The sequence below is a fragment of the Scyliorhinus canicula genome, chromosome 1 (assembly GCF_902713615.1).
Source record: "Scyliorhinus canicula chromosome 1, sScyCan1.1, whole genome shotgun sequence".
Lineage (NCBI taxonomy): Eukaryota > Metazoa > Chordata > Chondrichthyes > Carcharhiniformes > Scyliorhinidae > Scyliorhinus > Scyliorhinus canicula.
Genome location: NC_052146.1, coordinates 15142591 through 15169551, shown reverse-complemented (window position 1 = coordinate 15169551; position 26961 = coordinate 15142591). Strand labels below are relative to the sequence as shown.

At 48.1% G+C, this 26961-nt stretch overlaps 1 protein-coding gene across 1 annotated transcript in view; it reads left to right on the top strand.

Annotated features, from left to right (window-relative positions):
• The window catches only part of wscd2 (WSC domain containing 2), a 303719-nt gene that overhangs the window by 195445 nt on the left and 81313 nt on the right, over positions 1-26961 (top strand). Inside the window, exon 4 of the mRNA XM_038812178.1 lies at positions 12993-13114. Within this exon, the coding sequence (XP_038668106.1) occupies positions 12993-13114 (122 nt within the window). The remainder of the gene's footprint in view (positions 1-12992; positions 13115-26961) is intronic.

The window sequence follows — 26961 nt, the reverse complement described above, 5'->3', positions numbered from 1 at the left end:
CAATCATCTATAATCTGTTTCTCTTCCATTAGCTTTTCACATTTGATGACTGTCTGAACTGTCATTCTAAACTCGTTACCAGGAGAGAGACACACCATTTGACACCTTTGAATACTGTCTACTGCTGCCTCCAGGGGGATTCATGACAATACTTGCAAAGCACCATGAAACATTTTTACGATGTTAACAGCACTATATAAATGCAAGTCGGTGTTGTTGGTGTGGCGACAATAGGCTGCTAACAATCCCTCTAGAAGCTCCGAATACCTACCAGACGAATACAAAATAATCACTGCTAATAGCTTGTTTGTGCTGCATGGATAGAATTACTGAAGGGAGCTCATATGAGGAATGGAACATTGGATGAGTTTTGTATTAAATTCCTCTTTGACATCAATCATCTTTGTTCATTGAAATGCCATTCTAATATGGGAACAACTCATCAAATATCAGCAATCCCTTGTATCTCGACTTCCCACCAGAATTATCCCACAGTCAGAAAGTGGTTTCAACAGTAATTTCTCTGGAGTTGTTTATAGGTCACATTAGTGACTTTCCTGTAATTAGAATTGTTGATAAATTAACAATGCATTTATTGCCCTGCGCACTTCTTGTCTTTGATGATTCGAACAGAAGCCTAATTAAAGCTGGTTTAATTGCATCTTTCACATGGTGCAATTGACTCCAGACTAATTAACTTGCCATTTTCCTTAAGTATTGGGTACCTTAATCCTGGAAACTATCAGAGTTGAAAGAACTCCATGCCCAATCTGAGTTTGTGCAAGAGAATTGAGACCATTCAACTTTAATTAATCCGTCACTCTGCTTGTTTGTCAATTGCTGTGCGTCAGCTGTGGTTCTGTTGGCCACACTCTTGTCCCTGAGGTTTTGGCTTCAAACACCACTTCGGAACATGAATATAAATATTAAGGCTGACAACCCACTGTAATATGGAGGGAGTAATGCACTGCAGGTGACGCTGGTAAACCAAGGCCACAGGGTAGCACGGTGGCGCAGTGGGTTAGCCCTGCAGCCTCAAGGCGCCGAGGTCCCAGGTTCGATCCCGGCTCTGGGTCGCTGTCTGTGTGGAGTTTGCACATTCTCCCCGTGTTTGCATGGTTTTCGCCCCCACAATCCAAAGACGTGCAGGGTAGGTGGATTGGCCGTGCTAAATTGCCCCTTAATTGGAAAAAATTAATTGGGTACTCTAAATTTATATTTAAAAAAAACAAGGCTGCAGTTCCCTGCTTGGGTGATGTAAAATATACCTGATGTGTTGGGTATGCTGGGTCTGCGAGGACTGCGTTTGCTATTGCAGTGAGAGAGAAAGGCATCCAAATCTTGAAGAAGTGCAACTCTATTTTATTGAACTCACTATTAAACATATTTTAACTGTGGGTTGACACTATGCTGAGTTGACTGGAGAACTGAGGCTAACCTGACCAGACTATCTTACTACCACAAGGTGGATATTCTAGTTGTTGCTCACGGGCTCTGACTGTCTCAGAGGCTGGATCCCCAGAGAGCGGGAAAACTAGTGCCCTCTGGTTTTATAGTGGCAGTGTCCTGTCTGGTGATTGGCTGCTGTGTTCTTTGTGTTCATTTGTCATCCTGTGTGTCAATCAATGCCTCTCTGTGCACTAACATATACTTGTGTGTATATTATGACAACGCTAAATTGCCCCTTAATTGGAAAAAATGAATTGGGTACACTAAATTTACATGAAAAAAAAAACAAGGCCACAGTTTCCTGCTTGGGTGATGTAGAATATACCAAAGCACCATTTTGCAGAGCTGAGAGTTATCCCTGGTGTCCTTGCTAATATTATTCCCTCAATTGTACTGATTAGGGGCTAGTTTAGCACACAGGGCTAAATCGCTGGCTTTTAAAGCAGACCAAGGCAGGCCAGCAGCATGGTTCAATTCCCGTACCAGCCTCATCGAACAGGCGCCGGAATGTGGCGACTAGGGGCTTTTCACAGTAACTTCATTGAAGCCTACTCGTGACAATAAGTGATTTTCATTTCATTCATTAGGAGCAGGAGTAGGCCACTCGGCCCCTCGAGCCTGCTCCACAATTCAATAAGATCGTTTCCTTTGACCCCCGATAACCTTTAACCCCTGGTTGATCAAGAATTTATCGAGCAAAATAGAAAACTATTCAAAGACTCTGCTCCCACTGCCTATTGAGAAAGAGCCTTCCAGAGACACTTAACCTTCCGACAGGAAAGAAGTCTCCTCATCTCTACCTTATTTTTAAACAGTGGTGCCTAGTTCTAGATTCTCTGCCAAAAGGAAACATCCTCTCCACATCCACCTGTCAATGCCCCTTAAGATCTTACAGGTTTCGATCAAGTTGCCTCTTACTCTTCTACACTCTAATGGATACAAGCCTAACCTTTTCTCATATGATGTTACAAAACAGATGACCTCGTTGTTATCATATTCTTGTTTGTAGGAGTTTGCTGTGTGTAAATTGGTTGCCATATTTCCTACATTAAACAGTTTTTATTGGCCATAAAAAAAAATTGAGATGTCCGGTAGTCATCAAGGAAGCAATATAAATATTTCTTGCAGCATTCTATAGATGCTGGAAGAGTTCCAATGGATTGGAGGGCAGCTAAAAAGGAGGGAGAGAGAAAACGGGGAAATACAGACTGGTTATCCTGACATCGGTGGTGGGGAAAATGCTGGAGTCAATTATTAAGGTTGAAATAACTGGATTCGCTAAAGGGAAATCATGCTTGACAAGTCTTCTGGAGTTTTTTAAGGATGTGACCAGTAGAGTGGACAAGGGTGAACCAGTGAATTTTGTGTATCTGGACTTTCAAAAGCCTTTTGACAAGGTTCTACACAAGAGATTAGTGAGCAAAATTGAAGCTTATGGTATTGGAGGTAATGGATTGATGTGGATGGAGAACTGGTTGGCAGACAGGAAGCAGAGAGTGGGAATAAATGGGTCCTTTTCAGAGTGGTAGGCAGTGACTAGTGGGGTACATCAAACGAGACCCCAGCTGTTCACAATATCCATTATTGCTTTGGATGAAGAATTGAATGCAATATCTCCAGATTTGCAGATGACACTAAGCTGGGTGGCAATGTGCGCTTTGAGGAGGATGCAAAGAGGCTGCAGGGTGACTTGGACAGGCTGGCTGAGTGGGCAAATACTTGGCAAATGCAATATAATGTGGGTAACTGTGAGGTTATCCACTTGGGAGGCAAAAACAAGAAGGCAGATTATTATCTGAATGGTGGCAGTTGAGGAAAAGGGGAAGAGACCTGGGTGTCATAGTGGAACAGTCGCTGAAGGTTGGCATGCAGGTACAACAGGCGGTGAGGAAAGCTAATGGCGCCCTGGCCTTCATAGCAAGAAGATTTGAGGAAAGGTGTAGGGATGTCTTGCTGCAGTTAAACCAGGCCTTGGTGAGGTCACACCTTGTGTGCAGTTTTGGTCTCCTAGTTTGAGGAAGGACATTCTTTCTATTGAGGGTGTCCAGCAGAGGTTCACTAGGCTAATTCCCGGGATGGCAGGACTGACATATGAAGAAAGACTGGATCAACTTGGCTTGTACTCACTGTAATTGAGAAGAATGAGAGCGGATCTCATAGAAACTTATAAATCCTAAAGGGATTGGACAGGCTAGAAGCGGAAAGAATGTTCCCGAAGGTCGGGGACGTCCAGAACTAGGGGTCACAGCCTAAGAATAAAGGGTAAGCCATTCAAGACTGAGACGAGGAAGAACGTCTTCTCTCAGAGAGTTGTGAACTTGCGGAATTCTCTACCACAGAAAGCTGTTGGGGCCAGTTCGTTTGATAAATTCAAGAGGGAGCTGGATGTGGCCCTTATGGCTAAAGGGATCAAGGGGTTATGGAGAGAAAGCGGGAGTTGGCTACTGAATTGGCATGATCAGCCATGATCATATTGAATGGTGGAGCAGGCTCGAAGGGCCGAATGGCCTAATCCTGCACCTATTTTCTATGTTTCTATGTTTGAAAGTTAACTTTTTGGTGGATATACTTAAATAAAAGTCTTACATCAATGTAGTCTCTTAACCAATCTCTTAGAAGTACTTCCAAATGCTTTCGCTAGTGATTTTTTTTTTGTTGAAATTCAATGGCTGGTGTATTTAGTGGGTTGGATTGAACTGGGAGAACATCGGTCAGAGGAGGAGTAGGCAATATGGTCCCCCAAGCGTGCTCCACCAATCAATAAAATACTGAATTATATCACATCCACTTCCCTGCTCTGCTGCCAAATCCCTTTGCCCCAAAATCTATTCATCTCAGTCATGGATATATCGAATGATTGATCCCTCTGGGGTTGAGAATTCCAAAGATTCGCAGCCCTTTGAGCGAAGAAATTTCTGTTCAGATCAGTCCTCAATATTCATATTCTTGGAGCATCACCTCTAGTTCGAGTCTTTTCAGCCGAGAAAAACATTTTTTCAGAAACCTACCCAGTCAAATCCTCCCTTAAAAAAAAACTTCATACATTTCAAAGAAATCACCTCTCATTCTTTCAAATCCCAGAAAATTATTCATTCTTACTTAAATGCTGCCATTGGGATCTTTAATATGTTCCAGGTTAAGCCTTGCTTTATCAAAAGGATAACATGCACTCTGATGATGCAGCACTCTTTAAGTGTTTCACAGTGTCAGCAGAATCTTACTATTGATTTTTCAAGGTGAAAGTATCCTCACTTTCATAGGTAATCATACACTTTGTGTTAGTCCTTCTTGATCTTGCTCATTGATAACTTTTAAGCTAGTTTGCCGAGCTATTGTATATCTCTGTACTCTTTAATGATTCATTCATGGGATATCCCAGCCAGGCCTGCAATTATTGCCCATTTGGCCTTTGAGAGGATGGCAAATTCCTGAATGCAACTGAGTGCCTTGCTCACCCACTTCAGAGGGCAGGTGAGAGGGCAGCACGGTGGCACAGTGGTTAGCATTCTTGCTTCACAGCGCTAGGGTCCCAGGTTCAATTCCCGGCTTGGGTCACTGTCTGTGCAGAGTCTGCACGTTCTCCCTGTGTCTGCGTGGGTTTCCTCCGGGTGCTCCGGTTTCCTCCCACACGTCCCAAAGGACATCCAGTTAGGTAATTTGGGTATTCTGAATTCTCCCTGTGTACCCGAACAGACGCCGGAATGTGGTGACTAGGGGCTTTTCACAGTAACGTCATTGCAGTGTTAATGTAAGCCTGCTTGTGAAAATGAAGATTATTTCAAAAGTTTTTAAAGAGCCAATCACAGCAAATTCCATCCCCCAGGTGGCATATTTGTTTAATTAACTGGGAAGGGGGTGGGGTAGTGATATTGTCACTGGACTAGTAAACCAGAGACCCAGAGTAATGCTCTGGAGACCGAGGTTCAAATCCCGCCACTGCAGATGGTGAAATTTGAACTCAATCAAAAATATCTGGAATTGAAATGAAGACCATGAAACCATTGCCGATTGTCTTAAAAACCCATCTGGTTTACTAACATCCTTTTAAGGAAGGAAATCTGCTGTCCTTACCTGGTCTGGCCTACATGTGACTCCAGACCCATTAAATCTGGTTGACTCTTAACTGCCCCTTAAGGGCAATAAGGGATGGCCAATAAATGCTGGCCTTGCCTGCAATGCCCACACCCCATGAACGAATAAAGAAAATGTTTTAAATACCCTTGTTGAAGTAAAAGCCGGAATGCTCCGGCCATTGAGATTCTATGTTCCCGGCGGCAGCACACTCCTGCCCGTGGGTTACCTGGCAACGTGGGGTGGCCTCAATGGGAAATCCAATTGATAAATGGCGGGGGTAGAGAATCCCGCTGTGAGCGAATGGCGTGCAGCCGAGAAACACGCATCTGGGGGACCAGAGAACCCCACCTAAGGGATTTGAACTCTCACATCAAGACCCTTGGCCGAGGTCTCTGGATTGCTGCCCCAGTATCATAGCCAGTAGGCTAGTGTACCTCGACAGCCAAAAAGTTAAGAGGCGTATATTTTGTGAGGTAACGCTCCCTGCTAAGGCCCTCACCTAATGGAGGGTAGATTGAAAATTAGGATCCATCACCGGAAAATGGAAACGGGCATTCTTGTCTATTTGTCGCTAATTTTTCAATCTGCCTTCCCAATTGTAATAATAATAGCTTATTGTCACAAGCTTGCATTACAAGCCAGCTGTTTAGCCCACTGTGCTAAACCAGCCCCTGGTTATGATCCTTTCACTGACTGAGATTTCCAGCCTGCAGTGCGGACACTGAACAATGTCCTTCAGAGGAATTAGCCCCTCAGTCAGCTGAAATTAATGAGGAGATATGAAGGATGGGAATTACAGAATCCCCCTCTTGCCAGAATATTGCTCCATTGTAAATTCAGAAATGAGTGACCGTCGCCTGTGTGGAATAGGACCGATGTTTAAAAAAAGGGAGAGAATGGGAGTGAATCAAGAAACAGAGAGTGGCTGCTGCCACACTGAACTCAGAAGAATCTGTAGATCGTAGAAGAAGATGAGGCTGAAGGAACTAATATCGATTGAAGGTCTCCAGAGCCCAGCTCATAGCCACAAACTGAAGGAAGGCATCAGGCGTAATGGTAGCACACTGGTTAGCACTATTGCTTCACAGCACCATGATCCCAGGCTTGATTCCTAGCGCGGGTCACTGCCCGTGCGGTGTCTGCACATTATCCCCGTGTCTACGTGGATTTCCTTCGGGCGCTCCGGTTTCCTCTCACAAGTCCCGAAAGACGTGCTTGTTAGGGTGAATTGGACATTGTGAATTCTTCCTCTGTGTACCCGAACATGCGCCAGAATGTGGCGAGAGGGGATTTTCCCAGTAACGTCATTGTAGTGTTAATGTAAGCCTACTTATGACAATAATAAAGATTATAATATAATAACGAAGGTGGCCAACCAAAAGAAGGTATATATCTATAGTGTATATCTGAAGAGCACCTTTCACCAGCTCAGGATGTTGCAGAACACATTATAGTCGAAGAACTGCTCCCTGAAGTTAGCACAGGGCTAAATTGCGGGCTTTGATAGCAGACCAAGGCAGGCCAGCAGCACGGTTCAATTCCCGTACCAGCCTCCCCGGACAGGCGCCGGAACGTGACGACTAGGGGCTTTTCACAGTAACTTCATTTGAAGCCTACTTGGGACAATAAGCGATTATCATTTCATTTCATTGCTGTAGCGTGGCAGCCAATTTGTGCACAGCAAGGTTGGTTGAGGGGTGAATATTGGCCTGGGACACCAAGGGGGAGCTCTCCAGCTTTCCGTCAGAGTAATCCCACAAGACCTCTTGAATCCAGCTGAGAGAGTTTTGACAATATATCCAAAAGGAAGCACCTCCAACAATGCGACACTTCCCTCGAGTGTCAGGCAAAATGATGCGCCCAAAGAGTGAGAACCGTACCATACAGATTCTGAGGCACGAGTGTGACCCACAGGCAGAGTACACGGAATAAATTGAAAGCAAATCCAACCAAGCGCTGTGCCACCCGAGCCACCCCACATCTTCACGAATTTAATCAACCAACGCTGGCCTCATATGAATCTTAGTATAAAGTATTGCACATGTTAATTTGTTTGCATGACACTGTCTAACTGGAATGTAATTTAATTTTGAATACCTTAGTTAAAGTAGATTGTAATGATTGTTATTTAATGCATCATTTTCAGTAATTTGCTTCTCCTCTGAGGCGCACATTAGCATTTATTCACTCAGTCACCAGAATGACATGATCAGCTCCTTCAATTAATTTACAGAATATTATTATAGAATGGCTCACAGGAATAGGGAAAACATTTCAATAATGTTCGGGAAACAGCTGCTGAAGACTCGAGATAGTGAAAAATACTTTGTTTTTGATGCCGATAGTTTCACATGTCAAATCAAGGACACCACTCCTCCAATGCAAATTGTATTTAATTTCTTCGTGACAGGAAGCCGCGTTTCCAAGTAGCCTTTTTGGTGACCATCCTGCATTGGATCTTCGAGATGGAGCTGATTATACATAGAATCAGAGAATCTGCAGCACAGAGACACGCCCTGTGGCCCAAACTGCTCCATGCCAACTAAAAAGCTCATCTGAGCTAACCCCATTTTCCTGCATTTGGCCTACATCCCTCTAAACCTTTCTTCATAGAATCATCTATTTTCATTCCCACTGTAAAATTGGAATTGGGAGAGATGTTGAGCAGGCTGGCAATTCACTGTCGCCTGTTTTAGCTTAGTAATAATAATCTTTATTAGTGTCACAAGTAGGCTTACATTAACACTGCAATGAAGTTACTGTGAAAAGCCCCGAGTCGCCACACTCCGGCGCCTATTCAGGTACACTGAGGGAGAATTCAGAACCTCCAAATCACCTCACAAGCACATCTTTCGGGACTTGTGGGAGGAAACCGGAGCACCCGGAGGAAACCCACGCAGACACAGGGAGAACGTGCAGGCTCCACACAGACAGTGACCCATGCTGGAAATCGAACCCGGTCCCTGGCACTGTGAAGCAACAGTGCTAACCTCTGTGCTACTGAGCATTATTGTGCAAGATCCAAATAATATTACCCTAAATTCCACCCCCCCCCCCCCTCCCCATCCATCCACCCCCACCCACCCAAATGCTCCCAGTGTCGGCATCAAACATAACCAGGTTCAGGTTAGATATTGCACCTTTGGATTCAGAGTGAAACTCCTCCACATTTCCCAAACTCAGAAGAGTCCCTCCTATAGGGGAGGTACGGCATTTTTTTTCTATTTGCTTCCCGACCAATTCTCTCTGAAAGGGAGTGCCTATTAACTATTTAGAATGCCTGAGCTCGTACAACTGACAGGCTTTATCTCTTTCAGCCTGGCCAATGAGGTCTATAAATATGAACATACCTGTCAGGGGGAGGAAGGAATCAGAACATGCCTGTCTCTCCCAAACACTTACTCAATTAGCTGTGCCTCAGTGGGTAGCATTATTCCCTCTTGAGTTAGCAGATTGTGGGTTCACAGCCCTAGTTTGGAGACTTGAGCAGGAGATGCAGTCTGATATAGTGGGATTGCATTGAGGCAGTGCTGCACCGATTGACGTGCTGTCCTTTGAACAAGATGCCCCCATCTACTCATCTCGGGAGGATCCCACAGCATTATTCTGCAGATGAGCAGGGGCATTATCCCTGAAATCCTAGTCAATATTTATTTATTTATTTATTTTCAGTGCTATACCTTTCTCAGAGTTACAAAGCCAATGCACAGAGTGGATGGAGCAAACCTTTAATCCATTCCCCTGTCTGCTGCAAAAAAACTAATTCAAATTCAAATTGAATCCCCACAAAAGAGACCTACCAGATTCAAACTGACATGAAAAGGCATCCAACTTGATCTCATGTTTGAACCTACGCTTGATCTTAGCGAAATGTTTTTATTTGCAAAAATATACTTTATTCGTAAAATACCTGAAAGAACATTGCAAACATCTCCAAGTAACCATCACACACAGTGCAATAATATTCAGGTTTTCTACATCATTTTGCACTCTGAGCTGCTTTATGACAGTCAAAGAAACATTGCAGACATTTTAAAATGGTCATTACAAATGGGGCAAAGGTATTTAAGTTGTCTACATTAGTGTTTTTCAAACACTTTTTCCTGGGACCCACTTTTCCCAGTTGGCCAACTTTTGCGACGCAGGACATGTCCGCTTACCGATAATGCGAAAGCGGGCCTGCTTGATCCTCACGATTTCACTCAAATCAGGTTCAAAGGATGAGAGGGGAATGTGCATATCATGTACAGACTTCAGCAAGTTCCTTTGTGCCGTCTTCATCTTAATGCAAATGGAAAATCCAACCTTGCACATGTAGGTCATCGTGAAGGGTAAAAGCAACAAAATGCTTGTTTTATTCAGCACTGGATACTCCTGCGAGATGCTACTCTAGAATGCTGACAGCTTCATCAGCTTTTGGCATGTTTTTAATGTGGTATTAGCTACAGCAGTGTAGTCTTTTCATTAGGAGTCAGCTATAAGTTATTAACTGACTCTGGGGTCTGAACCTCAAAAGGAATTTTTCACAGGCCACTTCTCTTGCGAAATCTGAAACTTCTCCTCTCATTTGTCAATACCTCCCTGCATATAACACACCCGGGGCGGAATTCTCTGTCTTGCTGCATCTGTTTACTGGTGCCGTGCGCTCCACCGGCAGCGGGATCCTGCGTCCCGGCAGTTGGCCAATGGAATTTCCCATTGTGGGAACCCCCCACATCATTGGGAAATCTGCGGGCGTGATTGCACAGCTGATGAAACGGAGGATCCCGCCGATGGTGAATCCAGCTGATGGGCTCAGCTTATTTGCATTGGCACAATTGACAAAACCATACTTCAAGAAATCACCTTTATACTGCTTTGTCCTGAGATAAGTTTCTTCTCTGTAGGCCCTGGAGCTCTGTACAGAGCTAAGACTGCTCTGTCCTGCCCTGGATTCTCCTTAGCAGCTCTCGCCAGCAGATTCAGCTGTGAGATCCTATTCAGTAGGTACACTGCCTACAGGAATCTTTGGCCGTCTCTTGCTTTTAAGAAAATGATCCATCTTCACAGACTTCTTGCCAGCAGCTGGAAAATAGAAGCAACTCTGCTCCGTGATTTGATGCAAAAAGCACGTGCATAGAGGGCGCTTGATGTCATGTGTACGTGCCAGGCGTGTGACCTGCTTCTGCCACTTCCGACCGGAAGACATGACACAACCTAATTTATTTTCATGTAAAAGATGGCAGCAGCCGCCATTCTCAATGTAAAAGCCAGTAGCGGCTGTAGGGCACTTCCCCCACGATTGGGACCACCGCAGGAATAGCGTGACTTATTGCCCTGTGACTCCCCTCCCTGGACATCCAGCCACACTACATTGATTTTAATGGTGCTCTGGAGGTGGGGGGGGGGGGGGGGGGGGGGGGAGGGCAGGGTTGTGGTGCGAGCTACAGTAATTTTTGATTAATGTTTTGGGCAAAAGTGTCCGCAGAATTGTGCGAAGCCCTGGGAAATGATCACATGACTTGAGTCACAGAATTTCCTGGAATCTCTGCACCATCGTAACGATCTATGCCCCCACATACGCCATCACCCTCGTGCAGGTTTTCAGCAACTGCTGGCTGAAATATCTTTGCCCAGGGGATTGGTGAAATGAGCGTGTCAACGGGGCAGGTCTGTATTATTGTAGGTGATGTCGGGTACGCCATGTGTTCCCAAACACTTGCTTCATGGTATGTGTGGGAATTCCAGGAAAATAGCCGTTTGAACCAGGAAGGACCCCACCCCCCCCCACCCCACCCACCCCCCAACCCCAAAAACTCTTCTTTTCGCAAACATGGAGGTATCGGGCAAGGGCAGGTCTGGGCTCAGGCATGTGGCCAAAGCTTTGGCAGTGAGTGTGGGCAGACTTTGCAGCTGCTTTCAGGGTACTTGTGTAAGTCCCTGGTTGTCGGGCTTGCTGCTTTATGGGACGTTTGACTACATTTAAGGTGCAGTGTAAATGCAAGATGTGGCCATGAGTGGTGGCAGTGGAGCTGACAGTGCAGGATCAGATCCTACCCTTTATCCATCATCCGTGTTTACTGCTGGATGTGGGAATAACAGGCTTTATGAACATGCCATTCAGTAGCAATATCCATAGCTGGGTTACGGAACCTCTTGTCATTTATCTGGGCTAAGTGGCTCATTAACTGCATGAGAACTGTTAAAGAATCATTAGTACAAGAGCATTGCGATTTGTTGCGCGCATTTCCTTTCTCATTCCCACAGCTGGATGAAAAGTGAGGAATTTAATGTTTTGTTTTACAGTGGGGAAATTGGAGGGGTGGGGGGGTGAGTTTTATACTGGGGTGGGTGGATGAGCTTGGGTGCAGGCTGGCGGAAGTTAAGTGGGAAAACATTCCAAGCTCATCGGAACTCAGGTTCCAGCTCTCCGGCCTCCCGACTTCATTGACTTTACAAGGGGTTAGGCAACCTAACCCGCTGACAAGAGGCGGGCTATTAGTCTAAATGTGTCAATGAGGCCACGGGCCTCGGATTTAATCAGCTTTGCGATTTGAACCACGGCCAGCTGTGTTTCCCAGGCCTCAGGAAGCCTGGCACATGTATTGCATGACCTCGGAGAGGGTGGTAATAAGCAAGTGTCTTTCCAGCACTTCTTGTGGGCCAGGTAATGTGAGCGCTTCCCCACAAATCACTGTGCCCTTTGTCCCACCACACCCCCACCCTACCCAGCTCCACACCATCATCTCCTCAGCGCTCCCCCCCCTCCCTCCTCCTCCCATCCCACCAGCTCCAAGCCTATCCGTCAGTAAAAGGTTCCCTGATGCCTCCTATAAAGTTCGAGCTGACTGAAAATGCTGACTTGCCGAATGCCTGTCTGCGAGAACAACCTACATTTAAAAAATTTTGAGTGCAGCTGAAACTGTCACTCCATAATTCCTCCACTTGGCTTTTTCCCTCACTTGCCTGTGCTTCATAAGAATGTAACCAGTCAAGAATCAATAATGCTAAGAAGGGGCGCTCTGCAACTTGCCCATGCTGTCAAATACCATTGCCAGTATAATATAAATGACAGAAAAGGACAAAACATATGCGTGGAAAAAAAACCGAGCGAACGTCAAGACTTTTCGCCCTGTGCGCCATCTTGACGTTGAATAAAGTGTCTTTTTAAAAATAAAGCGATTTCAGCTTTAATCGTAATCACTTGTCTAAATCTGAAGTGCGGAGGAGGAGCATGCACAGGGCCCACTGGAAGACACCCAGCTCTTTGACGTCTCCTGCAGAAATCCATCTTTCATGTGTGCCAACACTCTTGGCAGCATTCTTTAATTTTGCAGATGACTTATGCTGTTTCTGCGGTAAGGGCCATCCGTCAAACCGCACGATGCAAAAGGGATAATGTGTATTCAATACTGAGAGTGCAGCACAGTGTGGCGGAGAGCGGCGCATATTACTCACCATTCATTTGCCCCTTTGATTTCTGATTACAGATGGGAGTGCTGTGTTCCGAGGATGCTTTAAAAGGCCCGATAATATCTCCCTGGCCTTGCCGGCAGGGAACGTCTTGCTGAACATGTCCATAGATAAGTGTGTGGATTTCTGTACTGAGAAGGTAACTAGGACAATGCTAAACTGCCTTAGATTTCTGTTTGTTTTTCTTTAAATGCAAACTCTAATGGCCATTATTTTTCAGCCGTAATAGAACCATCAGCGTTCACTGTCACTGAAACCGACAATAACTCTTGGAGTCTGCACATGCGCAGTCAAACGCGGAGTTCCAGTTGCCTTTGTCAGTGATTCCCTGCTCCTTTGCAGGGAGCCCCATTGAGGTCCCACGGGAGGTAATACCTGTTACAAACCGGACAAAACATTATGCCTTTCGAATGAGGTTTAATTCAGTTTATAGCAGTGTACTAAGTGGTAACTACTCTTGAACAGCCTCTCTGGTCCTGGAAAACTAATTTTATATTTGTGCAATTTCAATTTCTTTAAAAAAATTTTTTTAGAGTACCCTGTTTCTGTTTAACTCACTGGGCTAAATCGCTGGCTTTTAAAGCAGACCAAGTAGGCCAGCAGCATGGCCCGATTCCCGTATCAGCCTCCCCAGATAGGCGCCGGAATGTGGTGACTAGGGGCTTTTCACAGTAACTTCATTGAAGCCTACTCGTAACAATAAGCCATTTTCATTTCATTTCAATTCATTTTTTCCAATTAAGGTCAATTTAGCGTGGCCAATCCACCTACCCTGCACATCTTTGGGTTGTGGGGGGGGGGGGGGGGGCGAAACCCACGCAAACACGAGGAGAATGTGAAAACGCCACACGGACAGTGACCCAGAGCCGGGATCCAACCTGGGACCTCGGCGCCGTGAGCAATGTCAATTCCTTTTCCATTATGAGAGAAACTCCAACTTTTTTGATGTCAGAAAACTATTTTTCAACAAGTTCGTTTATGTTATTTCAGCTTCTGCCATGTGCGTCCCAATCTTAATTTTGCTCTCTATAAAATGTTGTAAGTCGTGCAAGATAATCGGTGCGTTTTACCTCCTGGCGTGCTACCTGTGAAAATTTCTCACTGCTTATCCTGCCCAGTGGCGTCACTGCTGCTGGATGCCTGGAGAACCATTGACTTGCCTGTGGATTCTGATTCATGTTGGGAAAGGGGAAAACCACACTAACCGATTGCCAGCCCTTTGCGGGAAGCTTTCTTCAAGGTCAGCAGCAGGTGACCATCACTCTGACTTTGACCATAAAACGCATGCCAATGTATAATAATAATCTTTATGGTCATAATTAGGCTTACATTAACACTGCAATGAAGTTACTGTGAAAAAGGCCCTGATCGCTACATTCGGGTACACAGAGGGATAATTCAGATTGTCCAACACGTCTTTCGGGACTTGTGAGAGGAAACCGGAGCACCCGGAGGAAACCCACGCAAACACAGGGAGTACGTGCAGACTCCACACAATGACCCAAGCCGGGAATCTAACCTGGGACCCTGGAGCTGTGAAGCAACAGTGCTACCCGCTGTGCTACTGCGCTGCCCTAATGGGCTTGAACTGATAAATCTCAGCAATTTAAATGCTGTGTTGTTTATTTTGAATTAATTGGGAAAATTGCAGCAAAGCAAACAGGGGCAGCAGGGTAGCATGGTGGTTAGCATAAATGCTTCACAGCTCCAGGGTCCCAGGTTCGATTCCCGGCTGGGTCACTGTCTGTGTGGAGTCTGCACGTCCTCCCCCTGTGTGCGTGGGTTTCCTCCGGGTGCTCCGGTTTCCTCCCACAGTGCAAAGATGTGCGGGTTAGGTGGATTGGCCATGCTAAATTGCCCGTAGTGTCCTAATAAAAGTAAGGTTAAGGGGGAGTTGTTGGGTTACGGGTATAGGGTGGATACGTGGGTTTGAGTAGGGTGATCATGGCTCGGCACAACATTGAGGGCCGAAGGGCCTGTTCTGTGCTGTACTGTTCTATGTTCTATGTTCTAAAGCATTTGACAAGGTCTCACATGGGAGGCTTATAAAGACGGCAAATTCACATGGGATACAGGGTAATTTGATAAGGTGGATTCAAAATTGACTTAGCTTTAGGGTGATGACAGACAGCTGCTTTAGTGAATGGAAGCCAGTGTCCAGTGGCGTACCACAGGGATCTGTGCTGGCTCCCCTTTTATTTGTCAACCGACTATGTGGGGGTTGGATCAGTAAGTTTGCGGATGACAGAAGTGTGGTGAATGAGATTCACACGGTATTATAAGTTACCAATGTCACTCTGTTCCCATTGTATATATGTACCGATATTGTAAGTGCAGTTGTACTACCTGACCACCAGGGGGAGTAGCTCTGGGAGTACTCGAGAGTTTGTACTGGGCTCCCCCCTTGGCTCTGCCTAGAACTCCTCCCCCTGGAGCTGCTGTATAAAGATCCGTGCCACAGAGCCAGCCGGCCAGTTCATCGAAAGTTTAACGGCGAACAGGCTGGCTCTGTTGTAAGTATATTAAAACCGCTATTCTAATCCTACAAGCACATGCCCGTAGAATTGATGGTCCCATCAAGAAGAATGACCTCAGTGGATAATGGTGAGGTTGAGTGACTTGGGTTACAGGAAAATATAGACGGGATGGTCAAATAGGCAGATAAATGACAGATGGGATTTAACCCTGAAAAGTGTGAGTAATTTTACAAGGACACATTCAATGAATGGCCTGACACTGGGAAGTTCTGAGGACCAAAGGGACATTGGCATGTTTGTCCATAGATCTCTGAAGGCAGAAGGGCAGGTGAATAGGGTGATGAAAAAGGCACAAGGGACACTTGCCTTTATCAATCCAGTCGTAGATCACTAAAGCAGGGAGGTCGTGTTGGAGTTGTATAGAACTTTGGTGAGGCCACAGCTGGAGTACTGTGTGCAATGGGCAACACGGTAGCACAGCGGTTAGCACTGTTGCTTCACAGCGCCAGGGTCCCAGGATCGATTCCCGGCTTGAGTCACTTTCTGTGCTGAGTCTGCACGTTCCCCCTGTGTCTGCGTGGGTTTCCTCCGGGTTCTCCGGTTTCCTCCCTCAAGTCTCGAAAGACGTGCTGTTAGGTAAATTAGATATTCTGAATTCTCCCTCTGTGTACCCGAACAGGCGCCGGAATGTGGCGACTAGGGTCTTTTCACAGTAGCTCCATTGCAGTGTTAATGTAAGCCTGCTTGTGACAATAAAGATTATTATTATTATAAAGATGATTATTATTCTGAGTCAGCAGCTCATTTTATCTCTCTCGATCGAAGCAAATGAGCAGAAAATCCAAGCGGCAGAGCCTATCCCATTGTTCTCTGGGTGGTATATGCTAAGATTGAAGCTTCGCTGTCTATCCTGAAGACTGGTCAGCTGATGATAGTGCAGAATGCTTTAGCAAGATGACAGAGGGTGATGATTTCCATGTTGAACTGTATCCCAGGGAGAGACAGGACCTCGGAGAAGACAGGGCCTTGGTCTAGCATCTCTTCCGAAAGGCAGCACTTCTGACCGTGTAGCACTCCTTCAGTAAGGCGCTCCAGTGCCGGCCCAGGTTGCGTGCTCAAGCCTCTGGAGTGAGTCTCCTGACTCAGGAGACGGAGGCACCACCATCCGAGTCATGGCCGACTGCTCAATTCGAACTCTGTCGGTGATCGATCGGCAAGCCACACCCCCACCTCAACACACAATAAAACCCCGAAGCCGGCGGCTCAGAGGAGCATGTCCAGTATATGTTCCAGAAACCTCTGCGGCGTGGGTCACAGTGGGCCGAAGGATGAAGTAAAAGTTTGAGAGACATTAAATACATGGCGAAGAAAGAGTGCTTTTGGAAACGCAGAACCCTGGGTAGTTTGAGCCAATCACGATAAGTGGATGGTGATGAAGTGTTTTTTTTGATTGACTCAAGAAGCCAATCAATTTAAGTGGACCATGGTATAGTGTTTTTGATTAACCGCGCTCATCAGAAAACCTGACAGATTATTGCAGTGCTCAGGGATCATTTAAAGTGTGGCCCTTGTTATACATCAGACTCAAGTGTATATTATAGGTCATTTAAACTCTTCAGTTCATGTTCTGCCATAATTTTGAAACAAGTGACAGTAATTCGTAAGTCGAGCCACGTTGCTTGGTGTAAAGTTGAGGGAAAGAACCAGCTCAGAGCCTTTTACTCCATATCGTCAGACACATTTACACCGTGCACTGAATCTACTGAAAGAATGGATTGAGATTTATGACGAGGAGTCAGTTAAATGGAGTTAGTTAACCTAAAAGACAGCTGCTTAGGGGCCTAGTGGCCTTATTCCATTTCTAAAAATACCTGTGGCCTTGTTTCAAATCCACTGGGGTTCCTCATTTTCATCTGGTCACGTTTCCCTGGCCCTGCGTCAGTTATTCAAACGCTGAGATCTCACACCTTTTTGTTTGAGCGGCCATTATTGAGTCAGTGTTGAGGCCTCAGTTTAAAACTCTTATCTTCGTTTCTCAATTCTCTTCGCGGCCTCGCCCCTCCCCATCTCTGCAATCTCCTCCAGCCCTGCGAAGAATTCTGAATTCTCCCTCTGTGGACCCGAACAGGCGCTGGAATGTGGCGACTGGGGGCTTTTCACAGTAACTTGATTGCAGTGTTAATGGAAGCCTACTTGTGACAATAAAGATTATTTATTTTATTTTGTTTTATTTTGAATATCTGCACCCCTCCAAGGACCCTTGTGGATCGGCAGTTTTTGCCACTCTGCATTGTTGGCCATGCCTTCAGCTGCCGGGCTCTAAGCTCTGAATTTCCTTTCTAAACCTCTCCACCCCGCGACCAATCACGGTCTCGCCCTCCTCCTTTAAGATGCTCCTTAAGAACTCCTTTTTTTTGACCAGCTTTTGATTGCCTGTCTTAAATATCTCTTGATGTGACTCAGTTTCAAGATTTGTTTTGTTAAGAGTCCAAAGAAGCACCTTGGAACATTTTACGACCGTTAAAGACTCTATGCAAATACAATTCTTGTTGCACATTTGTGGTAATACCACTCTATATATATGTGTGCGCCTCTATTAGGGGATGTACAGGGGCTGGTTTAGCTCACTGAGTTAAATCGCTGGCTTTTAAAGCAGACCAAGCAGACCAGCAGCATGGTTCGATTCCCGTACCAGCCTCCCCGGACAGGCGCCGGAATGTGGTGACTAGGGGCTTTTCACAGTAACTTAATTGAAGCCTACTCATGACAATAAGCGATTTTCATTTCATTTCAATAGTACCTGCTATTACAGGTTTGTCGGTAAGCCCTTGCATAGTTTGTCGGTACGCCCCTGCTGGCTAGCTCCGCCCACAGGGAGCAGTATAAATATCCATGAGGTCTCCTGAGCTGCCATTTCACAGCTCCACTTGAGGGAATAACATCTCACGGTAATAAAGCCTCTTTTGTACCGTTTCGTGTTTCTGTGTGCAATTGTTAGCGCATCAACATTCATGTGCAATTCGATTCTGTATGTAATTTAAAAATCATTATCTTATTTCCTTTGTTTCAGTAAGTTTGGTCCGGTGGTGGGTAACTTTTATTTTAGAGGATAATGTAAACAGTCCTCCATGATAACATAAATAGGGGCTGGTTTAGCACAGTGGGCTAAACAGCTGGCTTGTAATGCAGAACAATGCCAGCAGCACGGGTTCAATTCCCCTCTCGGCCTCCCCGAACATGTGGCGACTAGGGGCTTTTCACAGTAACTTCATTGAAGCCTACTTGTGACAATAAGTGATTATTATTATTTAAATCAGGAGAGGTGCTGGTCGGGCAATATTGCGAGTTTCACCCTCTTGCCCGAAGTTTAGAATCGATGCCCACAGATTCAAGTAGGATGCTCTTTCCAAGAGACGGTGCAGCCTCGATGGGCTGAATGGCCTCCGTCTGCACTGTAAATTCTATGATTCGAACCTAACTCTTGTGTCTTCCCGTACAATAACAACCTTACTGCCGTGGATTGCTCCCTCTGTTGGACAGCTGTGCCATTGCATAATAGAATCCCAAGATTGCATTGGCGTTCGGGGTACTGTTCGTTCACTGCGTGTCGGAGGCTGCGGCGCAAATCCGGACGTGACAAGCCAACCTGATCATGGTGCCAAGCCTGGTGAGACATCCCACTGCAGGGAACTGCAGACCTGCTATGAGGTTTCACAAGCTGAGTGGGACAGGACGACTTCTCGCCCCCTCTCAAATTACCTTGAAGATGAAAATTCCTTTTCATTATATATGGCACTCTTGAGATACACTCTTTACTTAATGGAGCATTCAAACAGTAAAAGATCTTGCTTCAGTTCATTCCTGGATGTGCAAAAAAAGACACGTTCAGAGGAGCACCTGCACAATAGAATCAGAATGTGGAGGCTCTAAACATAACAGCCACAAGACGACGCAATATGAAGGGCACCAATTAAGAGTTGACGAACAAGGCTGAAAGAACGAAGATACCAGTGCGACCTGCAAGATAGGAAATTGGTTCATTTTCCACCCGCATAATAATAATTGCTTATTGTGACAAGTAGGCTTCAATGGCGTCACTGTGAAAAGCCCCTAGTCGCCACATTCCGGCGCCTGTTCAGGGAGGCCGGTACGGGAATTGAACCCGCGCTCCTGGCATTGTCCTGCATTACTAGACAGCTGTTTAGCCCAGTGTGCTAAACCATCCCCGAATGACTGGAATGCAATTGTTTCTAAGGCAGCAGGAGGAGGAGAGGACTTTGTTGATGCTTGTCCATCGTGTTCCGTTCAGCCATCCGCGCAGGATTGGTTTACTCGACTGGTACCACGGATGAGGAACTTCAGTTATGCGAAGAAATTGAGATTGTTCTCCGCAGGGCAGGGAAGGTGAAAAGGAGATTAAGGAGCTGGATTCTAAAGCACGCACGGTTTTGATAAGAGTAAAGAAGAGGAGTATTTTTCCGCTGTTGGGTGGGTCAGTCGTCACAGGTCAGGAATTTCGAGTAATTGGCGGAAGAACCAGAGGGGTGGTTGCTATTTTTTTGCTGAGAGTTACTCAGTTCGGAGCTGGAATGTGCTGCCCGAGAGGGTGTGGGAGCAGATTTAATACCATCGTTCAAAAGAAATTGGGAAGGGAAGGTTTGCAAAGGTGTGGAGAAAGAGCAGGGACAGTGGGACTTAACTGGTATAATAATTCCAGGGTGCGCGGAGTGATGCACTACCAATTACAACGAGACGAGAGTAGAATGTAATCGAGGCTTTATTGCACAGAGATGTGTGGCCTCCTACAGCAGCTGGCGAAATGGCTGCTGTACGGAGAGCACACATATTTATACTCCGCCTACTGGGAGGAGCCAGCAGGCAGGGATCTACCCCGTACCTGTAGTACAGGGGCCTAACCGTAAAACCCATATATATATATACAGTATATACATCAGTGGTGACTACCACATTCACCCCCTGTTAAAAATGAGTCCAGCCGGGGTGGTGGAGAACTATGTACAGACATGTTGCTTTTAAAAATCACAGAGAATATTACAAATTTAGGTGGTCCGGTGCCTTGATCTGTCGTCAAGAGTGCCGCAGTGCTGGTGGCACCTCTGGCGTCGGCTTGGTCTTCGGTGACTCCGGGAGTGTGTCAAAATCCTCTTCATCCCCGGGTGGGAGCAAGGGGAGGATGGATTGTCCTGGAGTGGGGGCTGCGATGGGGTGCGCCGGGGGAAGGGAGGGTGGCGACGGGGCAGAGGGGGGCATGTGTGGTGAACCAGCTGGTGCCAAGTCCCTGAGGGAGACTGTGTCTTGGCATCGGGGTACGCTACATAAGCGTACTGCGGGTTGGCGTGGAGTAGCTGTATTTTCTCAACCAACGGGTCCGCCTTGTGAAGTTGCACGTGTCTGTGGAGGAGAACGGGTCCTGGAGCTGCCAGCCATGTTGGGAGCGAAATCCCGGAGGTGGACTTCCTGGGGAAGGCAAAGAGATGTTCATGGGGCGTTTTGTTAGTCGCGGTGCACAGGAGCGGCCGAATGGAGTGAAGTGCGTCGGGGAGGACCTCCTGCCAGCAGGAGGCTGGGAGATTTCTGGACCATAGGGCCAGCTGGACGGCCCTCCAGACCGTCCCATTCTCCCGCTCCACCTGTCCGTTTCCCCGGGGGTTGTAGCTGGTCATCCTGCTGGAGGCAATGCCCCTGTTGAGCAGGAACTGGCGCAGCTCATCGCTCATAAATGAGGGTCCCTGATCGCTGTGGACGTAGGCAGGGAAACCGAACAGAGCGAAGATGGTGTTGAGGGCATTGATGACGGTGGCAGACATCAGATCAGGGCATGGGATGGCAAAGGGGAATTGGAAATATTCTCAGGTTAGCGGGGTGTACCGCGAGGGAGCAGCACCTTACCGTATCGGGGTGGATGAAGCTCTCAGTGCTCACTGAGTCCAGCAGGCCGGAGATCTCATGCCCGTCGACCTTCACCTTAGTCGAAGCGGTCGCGAGGTTGTGCGGTCGAGACTGGTCAATGGTGACCGAGGCGAGACCCGGCTGGTCGGCGGCGGTTGCAGGCGATGAGCAGCCTGATGAGGTGCCCGACGGGCAGGGGTCCTGAGGCGGGTAAGATGGCGACGCCCACGGGCTGCTCGTGTCCTGGGGCAGGCAAGATGGCGGCGTCCATTGGTTCTGAGGCAGGCAAGATGGCGGCACTCACGGGCTGAACGTGTTGTTAGTAGAGCAAGATAGTGGCGCCCACTGGCCGCACGTGGCGGGTGCCGGGACAATAGCGGCGATTGAGCGGGCCTGGCACACTGCAGCGAAATATCCCTTCTTGCCACAGGCCTTGCAGAGCGTACTCCGCGCCGGACAGCGCTGTCGGGGGTGTTTTGACTGCCCACAGAAGTAGCATTTGGGTCCCCCGGGGTTGGTTGGCTGCCGTGTGGCGCAGGCGTGGGGTTGGCTGGGGGCTGTCACTGATGGGGTCCATGATGGGGTGGCCTTCGGCGGGGTCCACGATGCACGGGGGGGGGGGGGGGGGGGCGTGCGGTCGGGGGCATAGGCTTGAATGTTGCGTGATGCGACCGTGAGAGCGCTACTTTTTTGGTCGCCGCGAGGTCGAGCGTGGCCCCTTCTAAGAGACGCTGGCGGATGTAGTCAGACCCAATGCCCGTAACGAACGCGTCTCCCATCAGCAGATTCGCATGTTCAGTGGCCGAAATGGTCTGGCAGTGACAGTCTCTCACTAGGGCGAGCAGGGCACGCCAGAAATCGTCCACACACTCACCGGGAGGTTGGTGCCGCTTGGAGAGGAGATGCCTGACGTAGAGTTTGTTGGTCCGCTGAGTGTAATTCTCCTTCAGTAGCGCCATGGCTTCTGCGTAGGTCGGCACGTCCTGGACGAGGGGAAAAACGTTGGAGCTCAGCCGCGTGTACAGAATCTGGAGCTTCTGTGCTTCTGGGATTGGATCTGGGGCAGACCCGATTTAAGCTTCAAAACATGCTAGCCAATGTTCAAAGTCTTTTTTGGCGTTGTCTGCTTGAGGATGCAGCTGCAGGCGATCCGGCTTGATGCGGAGATCCATCTTTGAAAAATCTCTGTGTAATAAATTGATGCACTATCAATTAGGACGAGATGAGAGTGGAATGTAATCGAGGCTTTATTACACAGAGATGTGTGGGGAGATCAATAAGTGATGCCCCGTGGTCTTCGTGAGGGTTAACGCAACTGGATAACCCTTTCAAAGAGACAGCACTGGCATAATGGGCCAAATGGCCTGCTTTTGTACTGTAATATTCCATAGGAGAACACCATCTGTGCAGAGCCCACTTAAGTAGCCAATTAAAGGCTTCTTCCTTTCTTTACTGGGTGTGGGGTGGGGGGGACCCTTCACTACATGAGACTGTAGGATGAACCCTGCCGAGCCTCGGGGCTGGAGTGGGGAGGGAGGGCGGGTCTCCTTTTTGGACACTCTTTGGCCCAGCGAGGGGTCCCCGGCTGCAATTGCTGCTCCCACAGCGACAGCAATGCCAGCCCCTGACAACCCTCGCCCCTCACTGCAGCCCTGACAGCATGGGCAGGATTCTCTAATCCCGCGGCAGGGTGTCCACGCCGTCGGAAACGCTGTCGCGTTTTACCACGCCGTAAACGGGCTGACCCGACGACTAATTCTGGCCCCGACAGGGGGCCAGCACGGCACTGGAGCGGTGCACGCCGCTCCAGCTGCTGTTCCCTGCGCGACCTGGGCGCCGCGGGATCCGCGCATGCGCAGTGACATTCTTCAACGCGCCGGCCCCGACGCAACATGGCGCAGGGCTACAGGGGCCTGCGCATCGTAAAGGGGGCCCCCAGCCAGAGAGGCCAGCCCACCGATTGGTGCGCCCCGATTGCGGGCCAGGCCACATTGGAGCCCCCTCCCCCCGGAGTCGGACCCCCCTCACCCCTACCCCCTCTCCTCCCTGCCCACAGGCCCCCCCGAACCTTACACACCGTGTTCCCGTCGGCTGAGAGCAGGTGTGGATGGCGCAGGCAGGACTTAGCGTTTGTATGACAGCCAATAATCGGCGGGCCGGCCACGTATAGCGGCCACCGACCAGCACCGCGTCAACGACGCCGATTCTCCACCCCGCGGAGAGTCGCGTGCCGGCGGCGTGGCACGAATTAACGCCAGTCGGTACAGCACAGTACATTCACGCCCGGCCCCGGGCTGAGAAAATCCCGCCCCATGTACCTGGTTAAGAAGGAGCATTGCCATCAGTGTAGCCCCAGATGTGGTGTCACTCCCAGTGGCATTGTTCAGGCTGCTGAGCTGACGGACCTCAGATCAGCTCGTTGGGATGGGCGGCCGCTCTTATGGACAGCAGCCTGATCGCCACTGACGAGATGGAGCCAACATTTCCTTTGGACCACAGAAATGGATTTTCCACCATCCCCAACCACCACCACGGTTGGATCCGGCAACATGGCCTTATGTACTGCCGCCAATGATTCCCAAGTAAAATACTTAGAGCTCTGGCGTAACGTTCATTGTATTGGCAGCACGGTGGCACAGTGGTTAGCAATGCCGCCTCACAGCTTCACGGTCCCAGGTTCGATTCCCGGTTTGGGTCACTGTCTGTGCGGAGTCTGCACGTTCTCCCCGTGTCTGCCTGGGTTTGCTCCAGTTTCCTCCCACAAATCTCGAAAGACGTGCTGCTAGGTAATCTGGACATTCTGAATTCTCCCTCTCTGTACCCAAACAGGAGCTGGAGTGTGGCGGCGAGGGGAGTTTCACAGTAACTTCACTGCAGTGTTGATGTAAGCCGACTTGTGACACTAATGGAGATTATTATTACTTTTATGGGGCAGGGGAGTGGCCTAGTTTATTGTGCTCATTCTGAGGGTTGGTGCAGACTCGATGGGCCAAATGGCCTCCTTCTCCCCTAATGATTGTTCTATAATTCTGTTGTGTGTTGTGACCATCCACCAGAGTGTGACTGGTGAGTTCATGTGAAGAACCCGGTATCTCAGCGTGGCCCAGGCTCTGTACTGTCGACGCAGCCACGAGTAAACAGTCTTCACACTGACAGACCCTATTTTGAGCTCTTGCGTCTGATGGGAATTGACTGTCCAAATGAACGGATGAACCACTTGCGGTTTTGACCAGACAGATAGCCTTTGACAACCGGGCCATCTCATTCGAGAGGAAAGAATTCTTACAATTACTTAACTCTCCCACCTCCTTCAGCACCAACCAGCCCTGTTCTCACAACGTTTGCTCTTTGCTCTCTGCTCCTCTGACCTACCAGAGGAGGGTGAGACATATTCTCTCACGGTACCAATGTAGACAGGAAAGAAGCAATCCCGTTTACCCAGCCATTCGTGTGAATTGACACATCTCAGCCTACAGCGCACAATGAATATATTAGCAAATAAGGCAGCCATTCTGTGTCAACAATCAGCTAATGGTCAGCTAATTTGCTTTCTGGCAGGATTATTTAAGGGAAGACTGTCCCAGGCTACAGGGGTAAGTTTCCCTTGACTAGTGCCCTAAGCTTCTTACTGTTTGCCAGGGTGGCACGATGACACAAGGGCGGCACAGTGGTTAGCACTACTGCCTCACAGCACCAGGGACCCGCGTTCAATTCCGGCCTGAGTTCACTGTCTGTGTGGAGTCTGCACTTTCTCCCCGTGTCTGCGTGGGTTTCCTTCGGGTGAACAAAGAACAAAGAAAAGTACAGCACGGGAACAGGCCCTTCGGCCCTCCAAGCCTGTGCTGACCATGCTGCCTGTCTAAACTAAAATCTTCTACACTTCCGGGGTCCGTATCCCTCTATTCCCATCAAACCAAGTTTATTCAACCTCTCCTCACAGCTAATGCCCCCCATACCAGGCAACATCCTGGTAAATCTCTTTTGCACCCTCTCTAAAGCCTCCACATCCTTCTGGTAGTGTGGCGACCAGAATTGAACACTATACTCCAAGTGTGGCCTAACTAAGGTTCCATACAGCTGCAACATGACTTGGCAATTTTTATACTCAATGCCCCGCCCAATGAAGGCAAGCATGCCGTATACCTTCTTGACTACCTTCTCCACCTGTGTTGCCCTTTCAGTGACCTGTGGACCTGTACACCAAGATCTCCCTGACTGTCAATACTCTTGAGGGTTCTACCATTCACTATATATTCCCTACCTATATTAGACTTTCCAAAATGTCACATTTTGACGTCACATTTGTCCGGATTAAACTCCATCCGCCATCTCTCCGCCCAAGACTGCAAATGATCTAAATCCTGCTGTGTCCTCTGACAGTCCTCATGGCTATCCGCAATTCCACTAACCTTTGTGTCATCCGCAAACTTACTAATCAGAACAGTTACATTTTCACCAAATCATTTATATATACTACGAACAGCAAAGGTCCCAGCACTGATCCCTGCAGAACACCACTAGTCACGATGTGGAGATGCCGGCGTTGGACTGGGGTGAGCACAGTAAGAAGTCTTACAACACCAGGTTAAAGTCCAACAGGTTTGTTTCAAACACGAGCTTTCGGAGCACGGCTCCTTCTTCAGGTGAATGGAAAGGCTTGTTCCAGAAATGTTTATATAGACACAGTCAGAGATGCCCCGGAATGCGAGCACCTGCAGGCAATCAAATCATCAAAGATGCAGAGAGAGAGGTAACTCCAGGTTAAAGAGGTGTGAATTGTCCCAAGCCAGTTCAGTCGGTAGGCCTCTGCAAGTCCAGGCTTGTTGGTGGGGGCCGAATGTAATGCGACATGAATCCCAGATCCCGGTTGAGTCCGCATTCATGCGTGCGGAACTTAGCTATAAGTTTTTGCTCAGCAATTTTGCGTTGTCGCGTCTCCTGAAGGCCTCCTTGTAGAATGCTGACCCGGAGATCAGAGGCTGAATGTCCTTGACTGCTGAAGTGTTCCCCAACTGGAAGGGAACAGTCCTGCCTGTTGATAGTCGCACGATGCCCGTTTATTCGTTGTCGCAGTGTCTGCATGGTCTCGCCAATGTACCACGCTTCGGGACATCCTTTCCTGCAGCGTATGAGGTAGACTACATTGGTCGAGTCGCACGAGTATGCGCCGCGTACCTGGTGGGTGGTGTTTCCACGTGTAATGGTGGTGTCCATGTCGATGATCTGGCATGTCTTGCAGAGTTTACCCTGGCAGGGTTTTGTGGTGTTGTGGTTGCTGTTCTGAAGGCTGGGTAATTTGCTGCAAACAATGGTTTGTTTGAGGTTGCGCGGTTGTTTGAAGGCCAGTAGTGGGGGTGTGGGGATGACCTTGGCAAGATGTCCATCCTCGCTGATGATGTGTTGGAGGCTGCGAAGAAGATGTCGTAGTTTCTCCGCCCCAGGAAAGTACTGGACGACGAAGGGTACTCTGTCAGTGGTGTCCCGTGTTTGTCTTCTGAGGAGGTCGGTGCGGTTTTTTGGTGTGGCGCGGTGGAACTGTCGATCAATGAGTCGAGCGCCATATCCCGTTCGTACGAGGGCATCTTTCAGCATCTGTAGG